Source organism: Curcuma longa, unplaced genomic scaffold (assembly GCF_044706935.1).
Source record: "Curcuma longa cultivar G26 ecotype Majalengka, Jawa Barat unplaced genomic scaffold, ITB_CL_G26_1.1 contig_25727, whole genome shotgun sequence".
NCBI lineage: Eukaryota > Viridiplantae > Streptophyta > Magnoliopsida > Zingiberales > Zingiberaceae > Curcuma > Curcuma longa.
The window spans coordinates 1-21,655 of NW_027432864.1; the positions used below are offsets into that span (position 1 = coordinate 1).

Consider the following 21,655-nt stretch of genomic DNA (forward strand, 5'->3'; position numbering starts at 1 on the left):
AGAAAGGATCCATGTTGCAATAAAGTCAACAAGAAGATCAAAAGTCAAAACGAAGAAACTTAAAGTATGAGATCCAAACAAGCTACCGAATTATTTCCTCTCTTTGAGGATAAACAAATAAATTATAACTGTATGTATTCTTCATCTCTTCCATTCTCTGCTAGTTCTTGTCGTCGTCGATTCCCGGGTCCGGCCCGGAGGGTGGCGGCTTCCCCGCGGAAGAAAGTTGAGCAGCAGCGGCTTGTAGTAATCCACCAGTAACTGCTTTTCCAGTATCGGCCGCGGTGGCGGAACCGCTGCTTCTCCCTCGATCGGCAAAGCAATGTTTAAGCTCGGCTCGCCGGAGAGGATTCCGTCCAAAGGCTGAGAAGAAGTCAGATGTGGAGGGATGAGCAAGAGGAGGAGGAGGAACCCAAAAAGTGAGAATTGCGCCATGATTAGTTGATCAGGAGCAGAGGAAAACAGAGGGAGGGGGAGGAGTTTATAAGGAACAGGGGAAGAAATTGAATCAGAGCAGAGTTTGACATTTACATATTCTTCATATGGCTTCTCGACTCTTGCACGTCAAATTTTGTAGGACATGAAATCAACATCCATATTAATCTGGTGGAGCAGTTTCAAACTATGTAACCGATTTTCTTTTCAAAGAAAATTGCATGGCCTGATGCAGTGAAGTCAACAAACAGAGGTGTGGGAGGTGGTGGCAGTTGAATATATTTTAACAGAGTCAACGCATGCTGCACCGGTGAACAAATGGAGTGTTCCTGGAAAACGTTTTTTTTCCACAGTTTGAAGGCCGTTTGTCAATGGGCATTAGGTAATATTTTACGACCTCTCAAATAGCAACTGCTACGATATTACTGAAAATTCTTCCTAAACTTATTTCTGATTTCAAACCAGTGGTATTGTCTTATTTGACTTCACGGAATGCAAAATGTCATGGACTTAGAAACGGTCTCAGGAGTTCAGGAGCCAGGATGCGAAGAATCAAAAGTTTGCAAGGAGAAAGAAACTAGCTTGATGCTTGTTTGGCAGCTATCTTAAGTCCACAAAAACAGCTCAAGATAGAATTCCATAGCATTTTGCAGGGAAAGTAAGACATTTGGTTTATGCAACGCCTTCATCGGTTATAAATGAGATGGAAAGGAATTCAAGGAAATTAATTTCTTGTAGTAACAGCTTGACCACCTACTTGTGCCTATCTCGGGGGTCATTCATATCTATCTACAATTATCTAGCATCAAATAAAACAGTTGAGTATGGCATGATCAGACTCCAAATCTTTTTTTTTCAAAAATTATATAACTTGAACTTAAACATGGACAGAAGCAAAGCAACCCATACAGCCTTTTGATTGATATACTACATGATGTCAAGTTGGCACAAGAGTACAAAAACTTGGAGTTCACTGCGAGAGTTGATCACTCACTGACTGGGCAACAAACGTAGAAATATAGACGGGCAAGCGTTACAGTTTACATATGTTGTACGATACAAGTTCTACAACTTCCAATTGTTTCCCCCACATTCATCACATTACATTGAGGCAACTGCAGGTGGGTCTTCTGATACAGCATCATTGATGAGTTCAGCTTTCTCAGCCTTGCATGCATGAATGGCAGTGCAAATATCTGTATCCTCGAGAAACTTTTCACCATTGACAATGATCAGAGGGCCATAGTGGAGGACCAGCTTCTTGCACTGTTTACAGAGGATAAGAAAAGAAACATCAGATCAGAAACACGCAGAAATTTTGATCCATTAGATGTTCAGCAACAGATGCAAGTGCATTTCTGCACAAAATTATCTAGAGCCTGAATGGTTATTCAGTAATTAAACATTATTGATTACTATTAGAAAAATGTTCGAAAAGATTACCTGTTGAACATATTGCTCCACCTCGTTGCATTCCTTTAGAAGCATCTTAATTACCTCGAACTGTGAATTTCATTAAGTGGATATTGGGTCAGCATTTGCAAATAACTGTTGCCTATGTTTGATTAGTTTAACATACGGCTGAAGTTGCAAGAACACCAAAACAAATCATGGAAAATGTTTTCATTGGAAAAAAAAACAAATAACTTGCAACTGGTGACAATGGGAGGAAAAAGTTTACTGGAAGGAAACCAAAGTTGTAATCTCAGAGCATGTTGCAGTAGGAAAAAAAATGATGAGTCAAATCCAAATGTTGATGAAAAAATGTGTATTAATAAAACTGATGCTGCATAAAAGTACTACAATGATGAAAACAAACAAACGCAGTTCTAATAAAAAATACAGGGTAGATTGAAATAAATAGACATGAAGATAGACGAGCAAAAATGGCATAGAAAACAATACCTACCTGTGTGTCAGGATCTTTCAGCTTATCTAGTACTTTAGCAATGACATCACGACAAGTTGAGCAAGAATTTTCAGTTTTTAGTAAGCTGACAGAAACCATCTCCTCACAAAGATTGAACTTTGCGCAGAACTCCTCTGGATGTATCTTGGAGATCTCAGCAAAGAAAAGTGCTGAATAATAGTCAATTAGCAGAAGACACTGCAAGAAAATTTTATAAGTGAAGGATGGAACAAAGTGTAGAACGGAATCATTTGATGTACAAATTGGGAAACTATTGATTGCAACAGAATTCTGTAAAAAGGGAAAAACAAATAAACAAACGTGATTCTACTGATGTAAAAAATACCTGCTCCTCAAAAGGCTTCAGCTCAGAACATGCTTGATGAAGGGTCTCAATTATCTCAGTTTGAGTTTTGTTTTTGCTGAGATACTGGGCAGCCTGTGCTGTAAAGTTTTCACACAGCGTGCACAATTGTTCATTCCTTTGGACTCCCTTAAATGTTCTGATTGGGTTTTCAATTATCTCAAAGTCAACTTCTGTAACTGGAATGATCAAGATGGTGTTACAATGTATAACCAATTTAACTTAGAAATTTTAAGCATATCCGTAGGTTCACAAAACAGTACAAATTTACTTTTGGAAGTCCAATAATGTCATGTCAAAGTGTGCTATTGTTCATAACTCGACACAAAAAGCAGGAAAAATAAATTACCAGACTAAAATGCAAGATACTGAATCAAAATGCTTTAAGCAATAAAGATTTCAAAAGATTGTCAAACACAGATAACAGATAATCAGACCTTACTGGGCTATTGTTATCTTTGAAAGATCTCCCACTTAATAATCCATTATTTAACAATTCAAATAAAAATATGATAAAATGGGCGTACATACATAACTATCCAGATAATAGCATTTAGAATCTGTTGAGTCTTTTTCACATTTCTTATCAACAATGTCATGGATCAAACTCCATTTGTTGCAGCATATACCAGTCTAATCAATTAAATGGAGTTCTTAAAATCTATAAGTAAACAGTGACATCAATAATCACTTTTTGGGAAATTCAATAATGCAAAAGACTGAAAAGCAGAAAAACTTGATTTGCAAGAAAAAAAGGTCTAGCCTGCTGTTACTGCTACAGCTACAATTCATTTGTTTAATTTAAATTTTTTGTTTAGTTTTAAATCATTATCTTCCAAATTTATGTCCACAATCAAAATTTAACATTATTCTAACTCAACAACAATTGACTAAACAGTGTCATCAACAAATAGGACAAAATTGAAGTTCATCCTGACAATTTGACATGGTGGAACCAAAACAAAAGTAGAAAGATAAACATACATCATGACTTAATCTTCAAATAAGCATTTTTGCAAAATATCTTATCTCGACACAATTTATAAAATCCTTTGAACACTTTACTCTTTATTAAAGATTTACCAGAAAAGCTTCTGCTTCCATTATCATGCATTTCTCAGTCTACAAACTACATGAAATTATTGAACTACTCAAGCTACCTCTTGACCCAGCAAGTTATTTCGTATCCCAAAAGAAATGGCATAATTTTTTTCTTCAGATGGGCACTTCTGGTTCTGCTTAGAGTGCAGATATCATGGATCCATATTAGGTCTTTAACTTGGTCCACTGAAACTAGCATGTGAACAAAAGTTTGCAATTTCAAGTAGGAATTTCCCACAAATTTTTCAACATGAAATAGAGCAAATGAAAACAATATGATTTCAGAGGTGAACAAATCAATTAGAAATGTTTTATCACCTGGCATCAACAAGATCAATTGATGATATCTACTGCCCTCCAGTAATAGATTGTATGAATATTACCAATGTATCATTAAGTAGATGCAACAACTATGCTAATTCATTTTTCTCACTAGAATTGTGCAAAACAAAATTGTAATTGAAGAACAATAGCCATATGGAAGAAAGGGACAACAAATATTATTATTACATACCCGAAACATCAATTTCTACCAAGCTTATAACATCAGCATTTGCCCTGCCAATAACAAGAATAAGAACAAGGAAGAACCACTCTCTTGAAGCCATTGAACCTTGCAAGTAAACTAATCAAGGATTAGAGCAGATTCAACATTTATAAAAAGGCACATTCTTTAAAAGGAAGCATCCTCTATATACAACTTCATCAATTCTAATTGCACTATTGATTTGTAGTCAGCCATAAAACAGCAAAACAAAAAAGGCAAATAGAAGCATTGATGTAGGTGAACATTTGCCTCATAATAAAAATGCTCTGTTGTGACTTGAAGACTACACTACATATCACAAAATTAATCTATTTTATTTATGTTAACAAGGATAATCAAGTAGTAGCAAGGAACTGATGGACTTGCTGCTTCCTATCAGTTATTTACACTGGCAGCATGTCTATTCATTATATAATCCAAAAGGGAAAATACTAATACAGATTTGTAATAAGGAATCAAGCTTATGTTTCTTTCAAAATTCATGTAACTCTCAGAGTCATCACTCAGAAAGTCGATTCATAAAACTGAGCCTAACTTACCAAATGAAGCTATTAGCTGTTTGTTATCCAAGTGCTAACCATGGCAAGACTTCAAAATTATGAACCCAGAATATTGTTAGCAATGGACTGTCAAAACACCACCAAAAAAATGACTTTCCTCCCTTCATGCCCTAATATCTCTTCACAATGACAATGACATACTATTGTCTTTCTAGTTCCTTCCCATAATAGCTCCGCCATCTCATTCATGTAGGTTATCATATATTGACCCACTCCTACTACTTATCATAACCTCTTTCTACCATCCTTCCTTATCTTTTCCTTGTTCCTTCTTTCTTCTCATTAACACTACTCCATATAAATGAGGTTAATGACATAAAATAAACATAAGGAAAAGAAGGAATTTAAATATTTTAAATGTATTAGTCCGCTCCTCCTCCACATTGGCCTAGTTACTTGAGCAAGCGAGTTTGAAGGAATTATTTGCAACATGGAAAAAAGGGACCACAATTCAGTCTTCAACAACAACATCATTGTCATCCTTATCACTATTATCAATCCACATGCGATCTATGCAAGGATATTTAATTATTAATATTTAGATCAATTAAATAATTTTCCATCACATTAACTAAGATTTTCTTAAGTTCAATACACCCCAACTTTCCAACAATACTAATCAAAATCAAGCTAATACAAGGATACTCAAAATTAGCTAACAAAGTAGCTCACACTCATTCACTTGCTTTTCATTGATTTGGATGAACTTTAGAGGAGGCATTGCCTTGTTAATATAATGAAATAAAAGGGTCCTCTATTATTAAGCTACAATCAATCAGTTTGTTATGTTAATAGCAAAGCATAAAAGGAAGCAAAAAGAAGCCATTAACTGTTTAATTTGAGAATTTACAGGAGAGTATGTTGTGTCCAGAAACTTCAGAGTATAGTAGTGCACGAGACAATTGAGGAGCTTAATGAGCCTTTGTATAGGTCAACATCTTATGAGCACAAGATAGAGATCTTATGATTCCAGTAGAATAAGACAAGGCACTGAAGATTATGGCAAAACCTAAAAAACTAGCAATGGCATTTAATCTGTCAATGCTTAAATAAAAGCCTACCAAGTATTTGTATTAAAGTTTAAGATGAAAGGAGTGAAGGGTGCCCAAACAGAACTTTGTTTTTTATTGCTTTTTCTTTTCATTTCAATATATACTAGGACATGGTCTTTTATAGAGCTCAACGGTGTGATAAGATAGACATCCAACGCAAAGTAACAGGAATACAGCCTGTAGTTGTTGGATGACAGAAGTAACAATTCCAAAGTTCTTAAAAGTTCTGTAGGCTCTTCCTCTTGTATCTCATTGCTCTAGCTAGAAAGACAGATTCACATATTCGCTGTTATGAGAACAATGATAAATGAAGTAAATTAATATATCGCTGTAACAAATAGTATCATATATTGTATTCTCGTATAGCTGATCCCAAATAACTTGTAGTCATAGACTCTTTGAACAGAAGGCAATTATCTGTGCTATTTCTGTCTTTTATATATAGTAAAACTCTGTAGTAGCTGTAAGGTGACTTGTGGACATAGGCACACCTTGCCACACTAAGACTCTTTCATGGGGTTTTGTTTTTTCCTTTCTTTCTATTTTTCTGTAGAACAAAGAAGAGGTATCCCATTTCACCCATGATAAAACCATGCTTTAAGGTGGAGACATAGGAAATAAGAACAAATTCTACAACGCATTGCAGCATAGCATGACTTAAACCAATATCTTGAAGAAGAGACGAGAAGTATCAAAAAACCATGCAGCTATCCGTCACATGAAATTATGTTAGAATTCAATAGAAAGAAACGACAGTTTATATTTCACAGGCTAAAATATCGAATGTAAGGCATTTGTTGAATACTAAACCTAAATTTGCTTCCGATTCAATTGAGCCAATTTCACGAGCTAAAATTTCAAATATAAGGGACCAATTGAGTCAGCTTATATCCAAATCAGCAAAAGACAGAATCAAGATCTCGAATTGAGCAGAGCGGTAGATAAAAGACAGGGGTGCGACTGAAGAGAAATCCAGAAGAGGATATTTCAAGTGGACAATACTACTTACAACCTCAGATCTCCTCCCCCGCGGTCCTTCCTCCCCGATTCGCGTTCTTGACGAGGAGCGTGGAAGATCCGAGGAGGGGAGGAGATGGCCTCGGCTAAATGATTGCGAGCAAGGAAACGAAAAGGGCTTCTGCTGATCTGAATGAGAAGTGAAGCCAAAATGACGTGATCTGGTATCTTATTCCAGACACCGTTCATCTCTAGATGCCATTGAAAACAGAAATTCTTCACATTACTTAATTCCTTGCTTATTTGGACAGATAGCCAAAGAAAAAGCATAAAATTAATTAATAATCAATTTAAATTTACTGAGAATGAAATCGAGAATTTGATTTATTTGGACAGATATAAAGTTGCAAAGAAAAAGTATAAAAATAATTAATGCAATCAATTTAAATCGTACTATGGGGTCGCTAAGGTGACAGATTTCATCTTAGAGAATTTGATTTCATGGAACTTCTTCATTTTATTTTCATCTATAGAGAGGAATTATGGGGAAGGAAATTTTAATCATCAATTGTATTGCTTCCATTATTATTATTTTTTCCTTTTCCCCTACTATTTTCTCTCATCCATTAACACAACATGAAAGAAAGTAAAGTAAAAAAAAATATTAATACAATCCAATCTATTTATCTCCTTACAAATTTGAGGTAAAAAAGAAGGGGGAAAATTAAGTCAATAATTTAAAAAAAAAAAGATTTAACAATTTCGAAGCTTGAATAAACAGTTAAAACAACTAGCTAGCTTTCTGATTGCTCATACTTTGTTTTGCTTTGCAGAGAGAAACTGCATTGCATTGCATTGCTGCTTTCTCTTCCCATCACCTCGACTTTCAAGATGGCAGCGTATTACCTTTTCATCATCAAGTGGATCCATGGAATCCATCATCGTACGTCTTCCAAAAGTTGAATGCATGCAATTCCCTTATCAACTAAAGCATTCAACCCGCCCTCCATCTTCTTGAGCTTGCACATGATGACAAGGCGAAATGTCGACAGTACTTTAGAGTCTCAACGAGCACACTTGCGAGATACACCAAGGTTGTGCCCGGGTCCACCGACCACTTCCTGTCCCTCGTTGCTACTGTTAATATTTCCATCGTTGCAGGAGATGGCAAATTAATTAAGCGTATACAACAGAACAGAGTGCGGTGGATTGCCACAAATGACATGTTTGGATCCACTCTAGCTTCCCTCTCGCTGCTAATTTCACCACAACTCTAATTATATATAATTGCTGCATTAGAGTTGAGACTTGTTCGGTAATTAATCACCTTATGTTAGTTCTTATATAAGCAAAACTAGTCCTCGGGGCAATGGTGCAACGGTAGGACATCTGGGTTGTAATCTAGGGACCCGCGGTTCGATCCCCAGCTACGGCGTATTTGTAGGAATTTTCCTCTAAATGGAGAACGCAATCAAAGGATGCTGGACATCTGAATTTACCACCGTATGTGCTTCCCGATTTACCCTGGTGGTCGGTGGGAAACTTCTATGGGCCCGTATGCGCTTCCCGATTTACCCTGGTGGTCGGTGGGAAACTTCTATGGGCCCGTATGCGCTTCCCGATTTACCCTGGTGGTCGGTGGGAAACTTCTATGGGCTCGGGCCGACCACCCCCAGAGATGTGGCTACTGGGATTATCATTTTTTTTATATAAGCAAAACTAAAAATGTATGATCCTTTTCTTCTGATCCGCCAACTAGCGGCCCCACACGGTCGGCCCCATGAAAAAATTTATGATCCTAACACATGCATTGTAAATTTGTGATTGAATTGATAACTATTAATTGCATAAGTATTTAAACGGCACTCCACCTTGGATGTCGCCATGAATGCGTTGCTGGACCTCAGTGTTCTTCGAGGAGCACGCACGTCTCCATGCGCATTAGCTGATGTATGCTTGTCGTCCACAGTTCTCCCTCTTAATTCGATCGGTTACCATTAAACACCTCGCAATTCGCATTCATGATTACACTGCCATTTAGCTGCCAAACATGGGCATGATACGACACTAACATAACTCAAATTTAAAGTCGCAATCAATAACACCCAACCACTTACAGTTCTAGCTGGATTGGATCTAAGACATTTCGTCGAGCACCTTTCGGGAGACGTTGCCTTTGTATTCTCGCAGGACTGCCTCCAACTCCTAGCTAGCTTTTCTGTTGTCGTCGACGTCATTCGCACAACACTCCAGCGCTCCACTGGGGCTCGAATCATCACCCACCGCAGCTACAAATCTCCAATTGCAAGTGGCGACTCCAATCCACGAACCCGATTTGTGGTTTCTCTTGGACAAAACAACAAGCAGGCGGTGCGCAGTGCGCACTGAGTTCTCATAGCGCGCGGTACGCTTAGCCGCATGTCACGCTGACTTTGTCTGCTTCGAACCGGTTTTTTTTTAATCTCAACCGGAGCCGATTTTAACTCGCGACTCAATTCATCCGGTTCAATTGCTCTTTGCAAAAGATGACAGGTCCCCAACGAAGGCGGCGTTAAATGAGTAAGACGTCAGCATAGCGTCATGATGACTTCATTGTTCCGTAAACAAGTCGAGTAGAACTTTCACGAGCTTAAAAATATGAAAATATTATATTCAGAAATTCGTTACAAATATTTGAAAATTAAATTTCGCCTCCTTCTATATGAAAAGGAAAAAGACAGTTGTCCATGGCATGGGTATATGAATTTTTATTAATTATTGCCGCAATATTATGTCATGCTGACATCATACTTTTTGGTTAATCGCATTTATGGACCTAATTAAACGGTCTAGTTATGAAGCTCTGGTAGTTGCATCAAATTCGAATAGGTTTTAATCATCATCAGCATTCCCTTTGAGCACACATGACCATTATACTTCATGATTTCTAATTATCTAAAGATTAGAGAACATTACGCTCTAAATTTTTAAACTTTTACATGAATATATCTTTTGTTCTATTCATATTTGTCTCATTGGACAACTATGGATGTCGCACCCAATTAAATGAAATGATTCATATATGGATGTAGGACCTTAAAGATTTTAGCAACGACTTTTAATAATTTATTGTTTTTTAAAAAGAGAATATTGTATACACTACCTTAACTAAATGGTCCACTATATTGACAACATATGTTGTTCTCCAATATATATAAAAAAATTTTAATTTATGATATTTCATTTTGGCAAAATTATCTCCATTCATTTGAGGGAATGGATTTACCTAACATATGGGCACTTGGGATGCATATCATTCATTTTGTATTTATTTATTTTTATATATATAATTTAATTATATATAGTTCTTACAATTGATTAATTTAAAGGCGATTGATCTTAATTCCATTGAAATTTCTCACATGCCATCACGGGCTGTCTAACGTAACAAGTTTTTCATATGAACATCATTCATGAAGTTTGATGTCGGCATCCATGTGCCACCATGAAAATTCATTCCCTCAAAGCAATGGATGAAATATCATAAATCAGGACTCTACTCTTGGAGAATGTTTAGTTTAATGGGTAAACTACTTGCCTGTTAAGAGTTGATCATACTGCATACTTCTATAATGATCAACTATGACATGTTTCAATAAGAATCTGTTTATATCTTCAGGAACGAACGCTAGTTGGTATAATCTTTGTAGAGTCGTTACAACACAATCCCTGAGAGGCTTCATGTCTTATATACCAAGAAGTTTGGGAGAAACAGAGATATTTGGATCGAAGTAGATAAAAAAAAATCATAGATTCGCGTTCATTCTCTAAGCATTGCCTAATCATCATTTAGTAGCATGTCGATATCAATTAAGTTATGCATTTCTGATGGGCACTAAATGCACCAACCTTGCTAGAATATTAATGATAGCCATTATGATCCAACCAATTCATGGAGGTGGAAGTTATCGATCAGATACAACTCAACAGAACAACGGCATCATAATTTATTGTAGATCTGAGTTCTCCTCTCCCTTTGATTTCTATCCTCGATACAGTAACAGAATGCAGCAACTGCAGCCTCATTTTGATTATTACCTAGCCTCCACAACTCTGTGACTTTGATTCATGTTAAAATAGAGCAAGATTCATCAAAGCTTGCAATAATATGAGCAATCTATGAGGGGAAAAAAATTATGTATAATGTATGATTTTATATTAGTTATCAGCAAACTTTCCTAGTTCTCATGTACAAAATTGTGCAGAGAAGTGATGCCACGGAGCAAGTGACGCCCCAGAGGATGAAGGTTCTGCCATAGCAAGCAGTGCCTCTGCAACTATGGCTCCCTTCTTCGAGTCCTCTTTGATAAAGAAGGGCCGCGAGGTACCCGAACACGAAGGAGCCCAGAGGAATGTTGGCGACGACGATGTTGTGGTTGATGCTGAAGTGTTTGGTCCCGAATAGCTCGGTGGTCGCAGAGACGGCGATCGAAGTGATCGCGCCGGTGAATGCTCCGATGATGGCGGTGCTCATGTACAGTGACAGCCTACTCGAGTTGACTAGGACGAAGAAGGCTACTGCCATTGGGGCCATGAGAGTTGCCATGGATGCTGGTCTTGAAATCATGCAGCTTCTTCTGAAATAATTAAGCGCAAGAGCAGACGATAGTTCAGTAATGGTTGATGAAAAATAGGATCGTGAATCGAATCTTTGACGATTTTGGAGTGAATGAACTCACTTGGAGGAGTAGTAGTCGAGCAGAAACGGAAAGAGACGGCCGAAGAATCCGAAGGAGGAGGACAAGGAGACCAAGGTGGAGGTCTCTTCTCGTTGAAGTCCACGGGACTCGGCGATCTGACCCAAGTTGTTGAGGAAGACCAAGCCAAGAGTCGCGCTGAACAAGTAGCTGAAAAAGTACAACCAAAAGTTCAACTCCCTTAGAATTTGAACTCCGCCAAGTCCCTCTGCCTCCTCCACGTTGACTTCCTCGTCGTCGACCATGTCGTCCTCTTGTTTCACTTGCAGTTCCTCAGCTCTCTCCCCAGTTTCGACGTCGTCGAGATCATGAATTCTATTCTCCTTCTTATTCCTGCGCGTTTCTTCCATGACGTCCTTCAGTTTCACGGCCAGTGGCACGGCCAAAGGCGAGGCTAATAGAATACCAAGGCTTAAAGCGTACGCTCTGGTGAAGGCGCCCTGGGAAGCCGATCCGACGGTGCCAATTATGGCGGAAACTCCTGTCGCAAATGTGATGACGAACATTGCTACGAATCCAGAATTGGATGCATTTTTGCTTGGAAGAATGAACTTCAGGAAAGGTGCAACGACGAGAGAAACTAGAACAGGGGCGACGGAATTGAGGAGGAGGTAGTGCTTGGCCTTGTGGTACGACTTGTGGTGGAACATTGCACCGGCCATGACCGTGAACACCTTGGCGCTCAGGCCGACGTAGCTCGTGGAGAGGCCGACCGCGACACGGCGACTATCGGCGGCGAAGTTCTTGATGCACACGAGGTAGCATGCCGTGTTGATCCAGCAAATACCGTTGCCGCCAACCGCCGTGAGCAGGAAGATGTGGGCGTAGGAGAACTTGGGGTGGTCGAGGAAAAGGAACTGCAGGCCGTATCCGAGCAGCCCGAGGGCGGCCCCGGTGGCGGCTACGGACCAGGGAGGGAGGTAGACTGCCGCGAGGCCGGAGAGCCAGCCAAAGAGCTTCCCAGCATCGGAGGCGAAGGCGAGGAAGTTGATGCCGACTTGGGAGATGGCCTTGAGGTCCTTGAGCTCCGACGAGTAGACCGGGAAGTCGGTGTTGGGTCCGTTGAAGGTCTGGAGCCAGATAGTGGCGATCAAGCTCAGCCATTGAAGTGAAGAAGAAGAAGAAGAAGACATGGTTGGGGAATGAATGTGGAAGATCATGTAGCTTGGGTGGTGGTGTATTTATGGGAGGTGTGAAGGTGCAGCTGGTGGTCCGATGAATGGCGTGAAATCTTGACATGTGGTTTCTTTGCAGTTGAGCCTGTTGCGTTATAATTATCGTAATAATGACAGTGATTAAAGGAAGATCATAGATCCTTCGGTGCCAGCTTAAACAAATGCTAAATGTGTTCGTGCAGTCTGATGTCCAGCATGTCCACTGCCCCCATTCTGCGTGCTCTAGTTTTGCACCCCTCTCCTTTTCAGGAGGAGAGGAGAAGAAAAAAGAAAAACAGAAATTTTGTGATTCTGAGGGAAGATTAAACAACGGAGAGCTTGGCTAACATACAATTTACAAATCTGAAGCTGCCTGTCAATTAGACTGGGCCAGTTGTTAACGTTATCAAATTTGTGGTGATGCCTGATAAAGATCCCGTCTCTTCCCTTAGCTTTTCACGGACTCCTGGATTAAGCTTTGCTGAAAGAAATGTGTTAAAGGAGCAAAAGAATGCGAGAGTTCATCCAACTACATCATTAATTTTTGACGGCCCAGTAGGTGTGACATTACAACCCTCCTTACGCTACTGTTGAGTTATCAATGACGGCGATTTTGCTCCAAATCCAGCAGTTCTTCATGAACAAATCATCAAACACAGATTTCTTAAAATTCGCAAGACAAATCATCATACACATTGAAATGAAGAAGATCAAACACTAACTTTTTGCAGAAACTTTTGTTAGCATCAAACTTAACTAAGCATTACCATGTTTAATTTCAAGGTAGCAGCTCGCTATAGTAGAAAGTGCTAGAACTCATAACAAAGCTATATAGCATCTACTAGAGAATCCACATCTGGAGTCACCACCACACGCTTGTCAGGCTCTCCCAAGATGCAGCAGTGCTTCTCTTTGACATTAATTGCTGCAACCTGTTGGGCGAAATCACATTTTACTCCAGGATATACCTGCACAAAGTTTCCAAGAGTCACTAAGATAAACAGAAAATTAAGATCTAATAGAGAGCAAGAAGAATGGTTGATGACTAATAAGAAGGAAGAGAGCATAGTTGAGCATGGAGTTTGTGCACTGACATCAAAGAGGGTATCTCCCAACTTCATCTTCATTTTTCCGCTTCGGTGCACCATTATTTTACCAATGAGCCCTTCAGGGAGATCTTCCAACTTGCATCCATTCGTAAATTGCTTTTCCAACTCGCTGGTGCTTCTGCTACCCCCATCAGCAGCAGGTTTCTTGACTGATGGAAGAGTTGGAGGAAACTGGAAAAAGAACATCTGTTTTGCTGCACTCTTTTCCTGCTATATCAGACATAATTTTAGGTCAAAGAAATGGGCGAATTAACCTTATACCAGTACTGGAGAAGATACAAACCATCAACCCAAGCTCTTCTGCTGGACTAATGTTGCTACAATTGAATGCTACAGGTGCTGAGGCTTCTCCAAACTCCTCTTTATCGAGAATTTCTAGAATAAACCAGATGTTACTTACAGAAATGCTCACAACCTATGCTGCTTTAAGAAAACAGAATCATGTTTACCTGGATTTCCTGAATGAGGCCTCCTTAACGGTAGGGTAACCGGATAATATGAGTTTTCATAATCCTAGGACCTCAACATGAATTGAAGAGCTTAGATAAATTATAGTTTGTAGTATAAATGCAGTTTCATATATAGTTACTAACCCAGGGATCGACATAGTCACTTTTTATTTTTGGAATTATTTCACCATCACCAATGTCTGAAGAAAAGGAGAAATGTCAGACTAACATGCCATAGCCGGCCCTGACGAAACCAGATACCAGTTACTACCTTGAATCTCATTTACTTCAGCCTGGTTTACTTTGGCCTTGCCTTTTGGAAATGATCTTGCCAATTTGGAATCAACATGTCCAAATGCAACTTCTGTTTGAGCAACTGCTACATCAAGAGATCACCAAACTTGTTTTAAATAATGAACTTTTTAAAAAATGGACAAATTTCAAAAGTTTAACAAACTAGTAAAATTTTTAAAACAAACCCTAACAGTTAACCCCAAACTTTGAATAGCACATTGACATACCACAGTCTAGGTAGTTAAAAATAGAGGAGCAAAGATAGTTATAAGAGATTAAACATCCCATATTAAACACTTTATAAATTAATCCGCACAATTCCTATGTGTTGAAATTGAGTCAAAAAGAAAGGAAAGCATAAGCATAAGTTCTATGCATTTCCTTTGTTTATCCTATCAAAATTTTAGAAGAAGAGGAAATCATCCAATCCCGTGAATCCAATTTGGAGTCAAATTCCTCTTCTTCTCTCTCTCTCTCTCTCTCTCTCTCTCTCTTGAAGATACAAAAAACAAGGAAATACTGTTTTCTTTTCTTTTCCCTTCCTTTCCTTTCCTTTCTGCTCCTTGCCTTTCTTTTCCTTTCCTTCCTTATATTGGAGAGCAAACACAACAGAGAACTTCAGAAATCGTATTGTTGTCTCCATGTGCGAAGTAAAGGGGGAAAAAAACCTTAATGGTTATGGAATTTCTAAAACTAAGATGGTACATCAACCCCAGAAAGTAATAAAGAACTTGCTTGCACACACTAAAACGTCAAAACAACTATCATATCTTGCATATTTTTAAATGATAAAAAATATAGAACACAAAATGTGATACTGATATCAGACTTAGAAAAAGGAACAATCTGCTTCTTACTTTTTGCAACAATCAACTAAGTTCAAGCAAGCTGTTCTTACCTTTCCTATCGCTTGGCAATCTCTTCTGTAGTAACCCACTACCCTGTTCAACAGAACTATCAGTCATCAAGGACAATAGGTGTTTCTAAAAATTAAAGGCGCAAAAACTTTACCATGGTTGCTCTCTGAATTTTTGAAACCAGTTCTTTGTCGACAACGTCATAATAACTCTCAGATGGCTCCCTAATGTTTGACAAGATATGAGTTCCGAATACCAAATCCATGAAACCAAAGGTGACAGAATAAACTTACTCGTTAGTTACAGTATATTTTCGTGCCTTCCGAGCAGGTATTTTTGGTACAAATTTCAGCTATAGCGACAAAGGAGCAACGACCAAACAAACTCAGGAAATGAACAAAGTTGCCCTTTAGAAGAATACAATAAGGACTCGCAAAAAGCACACCTTTCGAGGTTGAGAATTTGAACTTCCTTCCTCTCCTTTCCTCATATTTTCTGCTTCGAAATTTCTAAGCACATATAACAGAACAAGAAAATTGGCCTTCCCTCAATCTTCCTGGGAACATAAAAATCTTACAAACAAAATAAGAGCAGTTAGGTATAGTATTACAAGAAGAAAATTGATGGCTTAGCGATGCTGAAGAAGTAAACCAGCTTTCCCAGTGCAAAATGGCCGGAGAAACGCAGCTACGAAACTGCGACTGCGGTGGACGGCGATAAGACTCCAAAGATCAGGCGAGAGCAGAGAGACGGGAGAAAGCGAGGAGGAAGGGGAAGGGTTCAAGTTCCATCCAAATGGTCCACCGATCGGAAGACGAGGTGAGAAAATATCTCCGGGAATCGAATCAGAGCTTTTGCTGAACTTCCCTTTCTACCCTCCTCCCCCTCATCATTTTCGAAGTCACGAGGAGCATAAAACAATTTTAAAAATTATAGGAGTTTAAAATAATAAGCTTTCGAAACGGAGGGCAAATTAAAATATGTGAATATTCTAAGGGGGTAAATCGAAATAGAAATTTCTTCAACGGTATAAATCCGCCGTCGTTCCTTTTCCCGGAAGTCTCTGATGGGCCGTCGCCGACGACGAGCGCTGCCTGTGGCGGCCGAGCAAAATGAAATTTGCCTAAAGAGGTTCCTTTTCATCCTTTTTCTGTTTCGATTAGGTCCTCTCTCTCAAGATAAAGATTAAATCTTGCCGTAGTTTTTGTTTCTCGGGTATAAAATTTTGCATGGATTGTGTTTCGGTCGGAAAGGCGAAAAGCTCTGATGCTTTAAGTGCGTTGCTTGCTGTTCTTGCAAGATCATGAAGGGTCCAAAGCTGGATATTGCAATGGATCGAGCTCCTGGACATGGAGCAACTTCATGAATGTGGCCCTGATGCTAGATGGTGCTCGCTAGTGCTTTAATAACTTTGTAAACAAGGAGGTTCTGTCCTGCTCACTACTCAGACAACAGAATTCCTGGAGAAAATGAGAAATGCTCGGTTTGTGCCAAGTGCATCGGTATATAGCCATGTGATCAGTATACCCGTCAGCGAATGCAGAGCAGATGGTGTGCATATTATTTGCTAACGCTGATGAGAACGGAAGGCAGAAGTCATGAAGTCATCGTAGTAATGTTCTCGCTGGTTTCATTTTGGTAAATGATTTTTAGGAAGCAGATGAATTGTTTGATGAAATTCTTCAGAGGGGTCCTGTTACTTTGCTACTTGTAAGACCTATATAAATGGCCTCCATCATAAGCAAGGGTATCTCTATCAAACTTGTCGAATGCTATTCTGCATGAAGGAGCTGGTTCCAGTCTCGATTTAGAGAACTTCAACACTGTGATGGGATGATTACAAAGCAATGAAACTTGTGCGGGAGGTTTGCAAGAAGAGCCTTCAAGTGAATTCTCATATGAAATCTAGGGTTATTCTCAAGCAGGCGGAGCGCTATTGCCAAAAAAAAATGGCAAACAAGGGCCTTTGACATGGTATTTTTCCATTGTTGTTTTGTCAAGACTTCTCTACTTTTGAGGCACAACTGAAATGCATTAGGAGATGCTCAGCCTTCACAAAGTAATGCACATACTAACACTGGCACGCTTTTGCTGGTTGGGCTCAAGTGTATGTCATGATGGTTGCCTTGACATCATCATTTTAGAACCTTCACTGTATTGTATGCCATTAAAGTTTACTGAATGTGAAGCTGAAGATGGCTTCAGTAGATGAAAAAAATAATCTCCACCGCCAACTGCCACAAACCTTCTGATGGAAGTGATGAGAACTTTGCTTTGAATAGCTGGATTGAAAGTGTCACCCTCAAGGTACATTCATGATTGTCTTCATTTATCTCAGCTGCTGGTAAACTTGGCGATCCAATTTTTGGTTCAATGTATGCATATAATTATGTTTGTCAATTCAATCTTCACTTATGAGAGGCAATGATGGTTTAACCATTTAAATATATGCAAGAACCTAAAATTATCTGGTTGCATGCGCCAATAATATACTTGGAGAAATCTAAATTCAAGATCAAGTGTTCCAGTAAATGAGGTATGTTATAGGAAGATATAAATTCACCGGAACACTTGATCTTGAATTTAGATTTCTCCAAGTATATTATTGGCTAAGATTTAGATTTTCTTTCTTGTGTTTATGATACCTGACATGATGATTAATTAGACTCATATCCATCTACTTTGATGGATACTTCAAGAATATATGAAAAATACACTCCATTATGTATATATCTGTGTTAGGCCAAGAATATCGTACATCCTTTTGAAGAATCATTTAAAAGAAGAAGAATCAGTTAAAAGCATATCTGTTTTTGTGGTTACCCAGTTAGACCCATTTCAGGTTCTTATGAATTACTCAAAGTCTACATGGTATATTGAATTGGCAATTGAATTCCTATGATCTTAATCATTCTCATCATTAACCCATGACTCGACTATAGTTATCACAAATTTCTTCATATTTATGAATTGACAATACAATGATTGGTCACCTCTGTCATCATGTCCTTCTCGTTGTTCCAAAATATAAGATGAAGTTAGACCACGTCAAGCAAAGGGATCACATTGTGAGTGATTTTTTTTATCTATTTCCTTTATATATAGTATGACAATGACAAATTTAAGCATATCATTCTTGAAAAATACCAATTCTACATATCATTTAGTTAATCTTGTTGGCGATCTCTTTGATCTTCCAATCGACAAACACAAAATTCATCTTTTCAGCAAAAAATGATCAAATCAGGTCTGGCATATTCTCCTCTAGTTAACCACCATAATTGATATATTCAATGCTGAAGATAATGATTCATTGTCATTCCTTTAGGTTATATGGACGTAGAATATAGTTAACAGAAACAATTTTTGATGTTATCACCAATGGCCAAAATATTGGAGGCAAATAGCATGCAGCAGGTCTGCATGTCTGTTTGCGAACAGTCAAACTTAAATTCCGTTGGATCTTGTGGTATAGGGAACCTTATGCAGAAATCACATGCAGCCCCCTGCATGCTTGCTATGCTCAAAATATCACGCCAAAAAATAGATAAAAAACCACATCTACAAAAGACCAAAAAGCTAGCTTAGAACAATTTCCAAAAAAACATCAGAAGTAATTCAGACGATTATGTTTACTGAAAAACTTAGACTCCCAACATTACTTTCTGAGCCTTTTCTCTTAAGAAAATTCCAAGTCGTTCAATGTATAATTCAACAGAGGCCACATGGATAAATAAGAGATCAGAGAGAGAATCAGGCCAAATAGAAACAAAGATTAGCTAGGAATTGAAGATGAGAGAAGCATAATCATCTTAAAATAACCATCTTACCAATGTGAAGGCCGCAGTGTTTTTATCTGATTTCAAAAATCAGTAAACTACTTTTCTCTTCACTTAATTTGCAGGAGGGCTGAGCATGATGGAGAAGATGAGCACATGAAGAACTTTCCATGAATAATCAATATTTTGTGATCAATTCATACCAAAAAGAAAGAAAGAAAAAAAGAAAAAAGAAATTGGTGATGGTAGAAAGTAATGCACGTGCCCTGCTTCTCCATCCCGCTCAACTCACCTTCTTCCAATGCAAGAACCGGTCATCATCCCTCCCTTCAATTTATACTGCTTCTTCAGTTTGGAATTTATACCTTTTTTATTAACCAATTATAATTATTGGTCCAGTTACCTTCTCCCTCTTGTTTTTTACTTCTTTGCATCTTGTCCTTGTAAAAGATGCACACTGATGCTGCTTTGTCCAAGATAGAACACTTGCAGGTCCCAGCCCAGCAAAGTTTGTCAAATAATTGATTGCTGTATCCACCCTTTTTTTCACTGAAAAAATATAAAGCTAAAATGATTGATGACTCAATCTTCCCCTCAACATCGAATAGCTAGGCAACATGATCAGATATATGAAAACAATATGATATTGAGGTGCTTGCTTTGTCAGTACTGTATATATACATTCCATGATGTGTGGGTTATTATAACTCAAATATTACATTGTGAACAGAACTTTTCCTTGAAACGACCATGAGCTAGCAGCACCTATAATATTACTATATTCCCTCTTTTTCTCTCTTTTATTCTTTTTCACCATTGAATAATGTAGGTCTGGTTTGCTAGGTGAAATTGATGGATGACCTGTGACGTGTTTAATTTTTTTCAGGTGAAACAGAGCGAGGAGGAGCGGATTTGGTGTTGAGGAAGGTGAAAGGGACCAGACAGCTAAATGCTCAGGCAAAGTCATAATTGTTGTTTTCAGAATTCAGATAAAAAGGAAGGGAAATTATGTTGAGAAATTGGATAATGAAACTGAAAGGCATCAAATGCTGGAATTGGATACTAGTTATGAACTGGTGGTGTTATCGTTTGGCCAATGTGCGACCTTAAAATCTTGTGAAACCCATTGGTGCATTTATTTCCTTTTAAACCCAACACTAGTTGGATTTTATATCTTTCATTGTTTTCTGAATCATAGTGTTCAGATTTGTCATTGTCTCGCAACAATATTTCCTGTCTGAAAATAGTTATTGGTGTCCCATTATTTCAAATTTTTTGTTATATTATGCATTAAAAGATGCATTTGTGAAGCGTAAGTTGGCAATAACACTGTGTGGATAGTTCATCATTCAAGAGAATTTCATCATTACATGCAAAACATCACATGCTGCTTAATTAGTTGCTGAGTGGATAGTTCTAATCTAGTGCTGAAAATTTTTCAAGTGTATTTTTCTTTAAAAAAATGAAGACAAAATTGTTCATCTGTTCGACCGTACAAGAACAGAGTCATTGGACGGTATAGTGTGTCAAGAACCCACCTAAGGAGCCATCTGAAATTTATACTTCCCCTTTTGCTGTATTTGTGGACACAGCTAGAAGAACACAGTATGAATGATCTCTTTTGCAAAAGGTAGAATCTGTCACCTTAGCGGTCCCACATGATCGGTCTCATGAAATGATCTCGATTACATACAACTTAAGGTTGGAACCAAAAATTGGCTATTTGTATAGATTGATCTATCATTCGAACCACCAATTCGAACAGCTTGGCGGGTAACATCAAAAATTAAGCTGGCTCGATCATCTCGAATAGCGAACCCAAGACTCAATTGCTAATTCAGTTCATCAAACTGGCCAATAACCGTAGTGATTCAAATTTGAAGCTGGTTTTAGAATTGTGGGGGAAGGTATTAGGATAATTTGAAAAAGTAGAGCTTTCGATGATCTAAATAGAGCTTTTGATATTTTAAAAAGTATTCGGATAATCTCGCATGAGAATCCTGATTTGCTATATTTTGTGTGTTTCCCCACAAGTTGGGAATTGAATCTTGAAACAATGCAAAGCGACAAAATAAAACAAGATAATTCCCAATATTACTCCCGTTTCATAGTCGACTTTGACTTTTATATATATACAATTTTATAATATTTTCAAATTTTATGATCAGTTGACGTGGCAGTTTGCCACAACCAGAAGCAAATTACGTGTACTACGAGGACAGTTTGGTCATTTCACCTATCTTGAACAAGTCCAAGAGTGAGAAACAGCGCTTATGAATCGTAATATTGAAAAAAAAAATAGTTTACTCAATTTTGTACCCTTCGCCCACGAATCGACCCGCAACCTATTGA

The 21,655-nt window shown here is 38.2% G+C and overlaps 3 protein-coding genes and 1 long non-coding RNA gene across 14 annotated transcripts; 1 reads left to right on the forward strand and 3 right to left on the reverse strand.

The window, feature by feature from the left end:
• Positions 1-1,325: 1,325 nt before the first annotated feature.
• Positions 1,326-7,113, reverse strand: LOC141818712 (uncharacterized). 6 transcript variants are annotated; one of them, XM_074706161.1, is made up of 6 exons: positions 6,981-7,113; positions 4,324-4,422; positions 2,691-2,887; positions 2,345-2,542; positions 1,879-1,938; positions 1,326-1,701 (listed from the first exon to the last, which is right to left on the reverse strand). In XM_074706161.1, exons 2-6 carry the CDS (start codon positions 4,415-4,417, stop codon positions 1,537-1,539), a joined length of 714 nt encoding a protein of 237 aa, XP_074562262.1. In that variant the 5' UTR covers positions 4,418-4,422; positions 6,981-7,113; the 3' UTR covers positions 1,326-1,536. The 6 variants fall into 6 exon arrangements, with proteins under 6 accessions (XP_074562262.1, XP_074562258.1, XP_074562259.1 ...); XM_074706157.1 differs by having other exon boundaries at positions 4,324-4,434; XM_074706158.1 differs by having other exon boundaries at positions 4,324-4,434; positions 6,978-7,113.
• A 4,016-nt stretch (positions 7,114-11,129) lies between these two features.
• LOC141818717 (protein NUCLEAR FUSION DEFECTIVE 4-like) lies at positions 11,130-12,821 on the reverse strand. Its single transcript, XM_074706171.1, has 2 exons — positions 11,644-12,821; positions 11,130-11,541 (listed from the first exon to the last, which is right to left on the reverse strand). The coding sequence occupies exons 1-2, from the start codon at positions 12,819-12,821 to the stop codon at positions 11,130-11,132; spliced, it is 1,590 nt and encodes a 529-aa protein (XP_074562272.1).
• A 695-nt stretch (positions 12,822-13,516) lies between these two features.
• Positions 13,517-16,348, reverse strand: LOC141818713 (uncharacterized). 6 transcript variants are annotated; one of them, XM_074706165.1, is made up of 11 exons: positions 16,176-16,348; positions 15,970-16,080; positions 15,818-15,876; positions 15,679-15,748; positions 15,566-15,608; positions 14,645-14,752; positions 14,518-14,573; positions 14,374-14,437; positions 14,208-14,299; positions 13,910-14,134; positions 13,517-13,783 (listed from the first exon to the last, which is right to left on the reverse strand). In XM_074706165.1, exons 2-11 carry the CDS (start codon positions 16,012-16,014, stop codon positions 13,643-13,645), a joined length of 903 nt encoding a protein of 300 aa, XP_074562266.1. In that variant the 5' UTR covers positions 16,015-16,080; positions 16,176-16,348; the 3' UTR covers positions 13,517-13,642. The 6 variants fall into 6 exon arrangements, with proteins under 6 accessions (XP_074562266.1, XP_074562268.1, XP_074562269.1 ...); XM_074706167.1 differs by having other exon boundaries at positions 14,645-14,749; positions 15,970-16,096; XM_074706168.1 differs by having other exon boundaries at positions 13,910-14,131; positions 15,970-16,096.
• A 257-nt stretch (positions 16,349-16,605) lies between these two features.
• Positions 16,606-20,548, forward strand: LOC141818716 (uncharacterized). Its single transcript, XR_012600988.1, has 3 exons — positions 16,606-16,655; positions 16,834-17,831; positions 20,190-20,548. It is a non-coding gene; the product is annotated as an uncharacterized LOC141818716 (long non-coding RNA).
• The last annotated feature ends 1,107 nt before the right edge of the window (positions 20,549-21,655 follow it).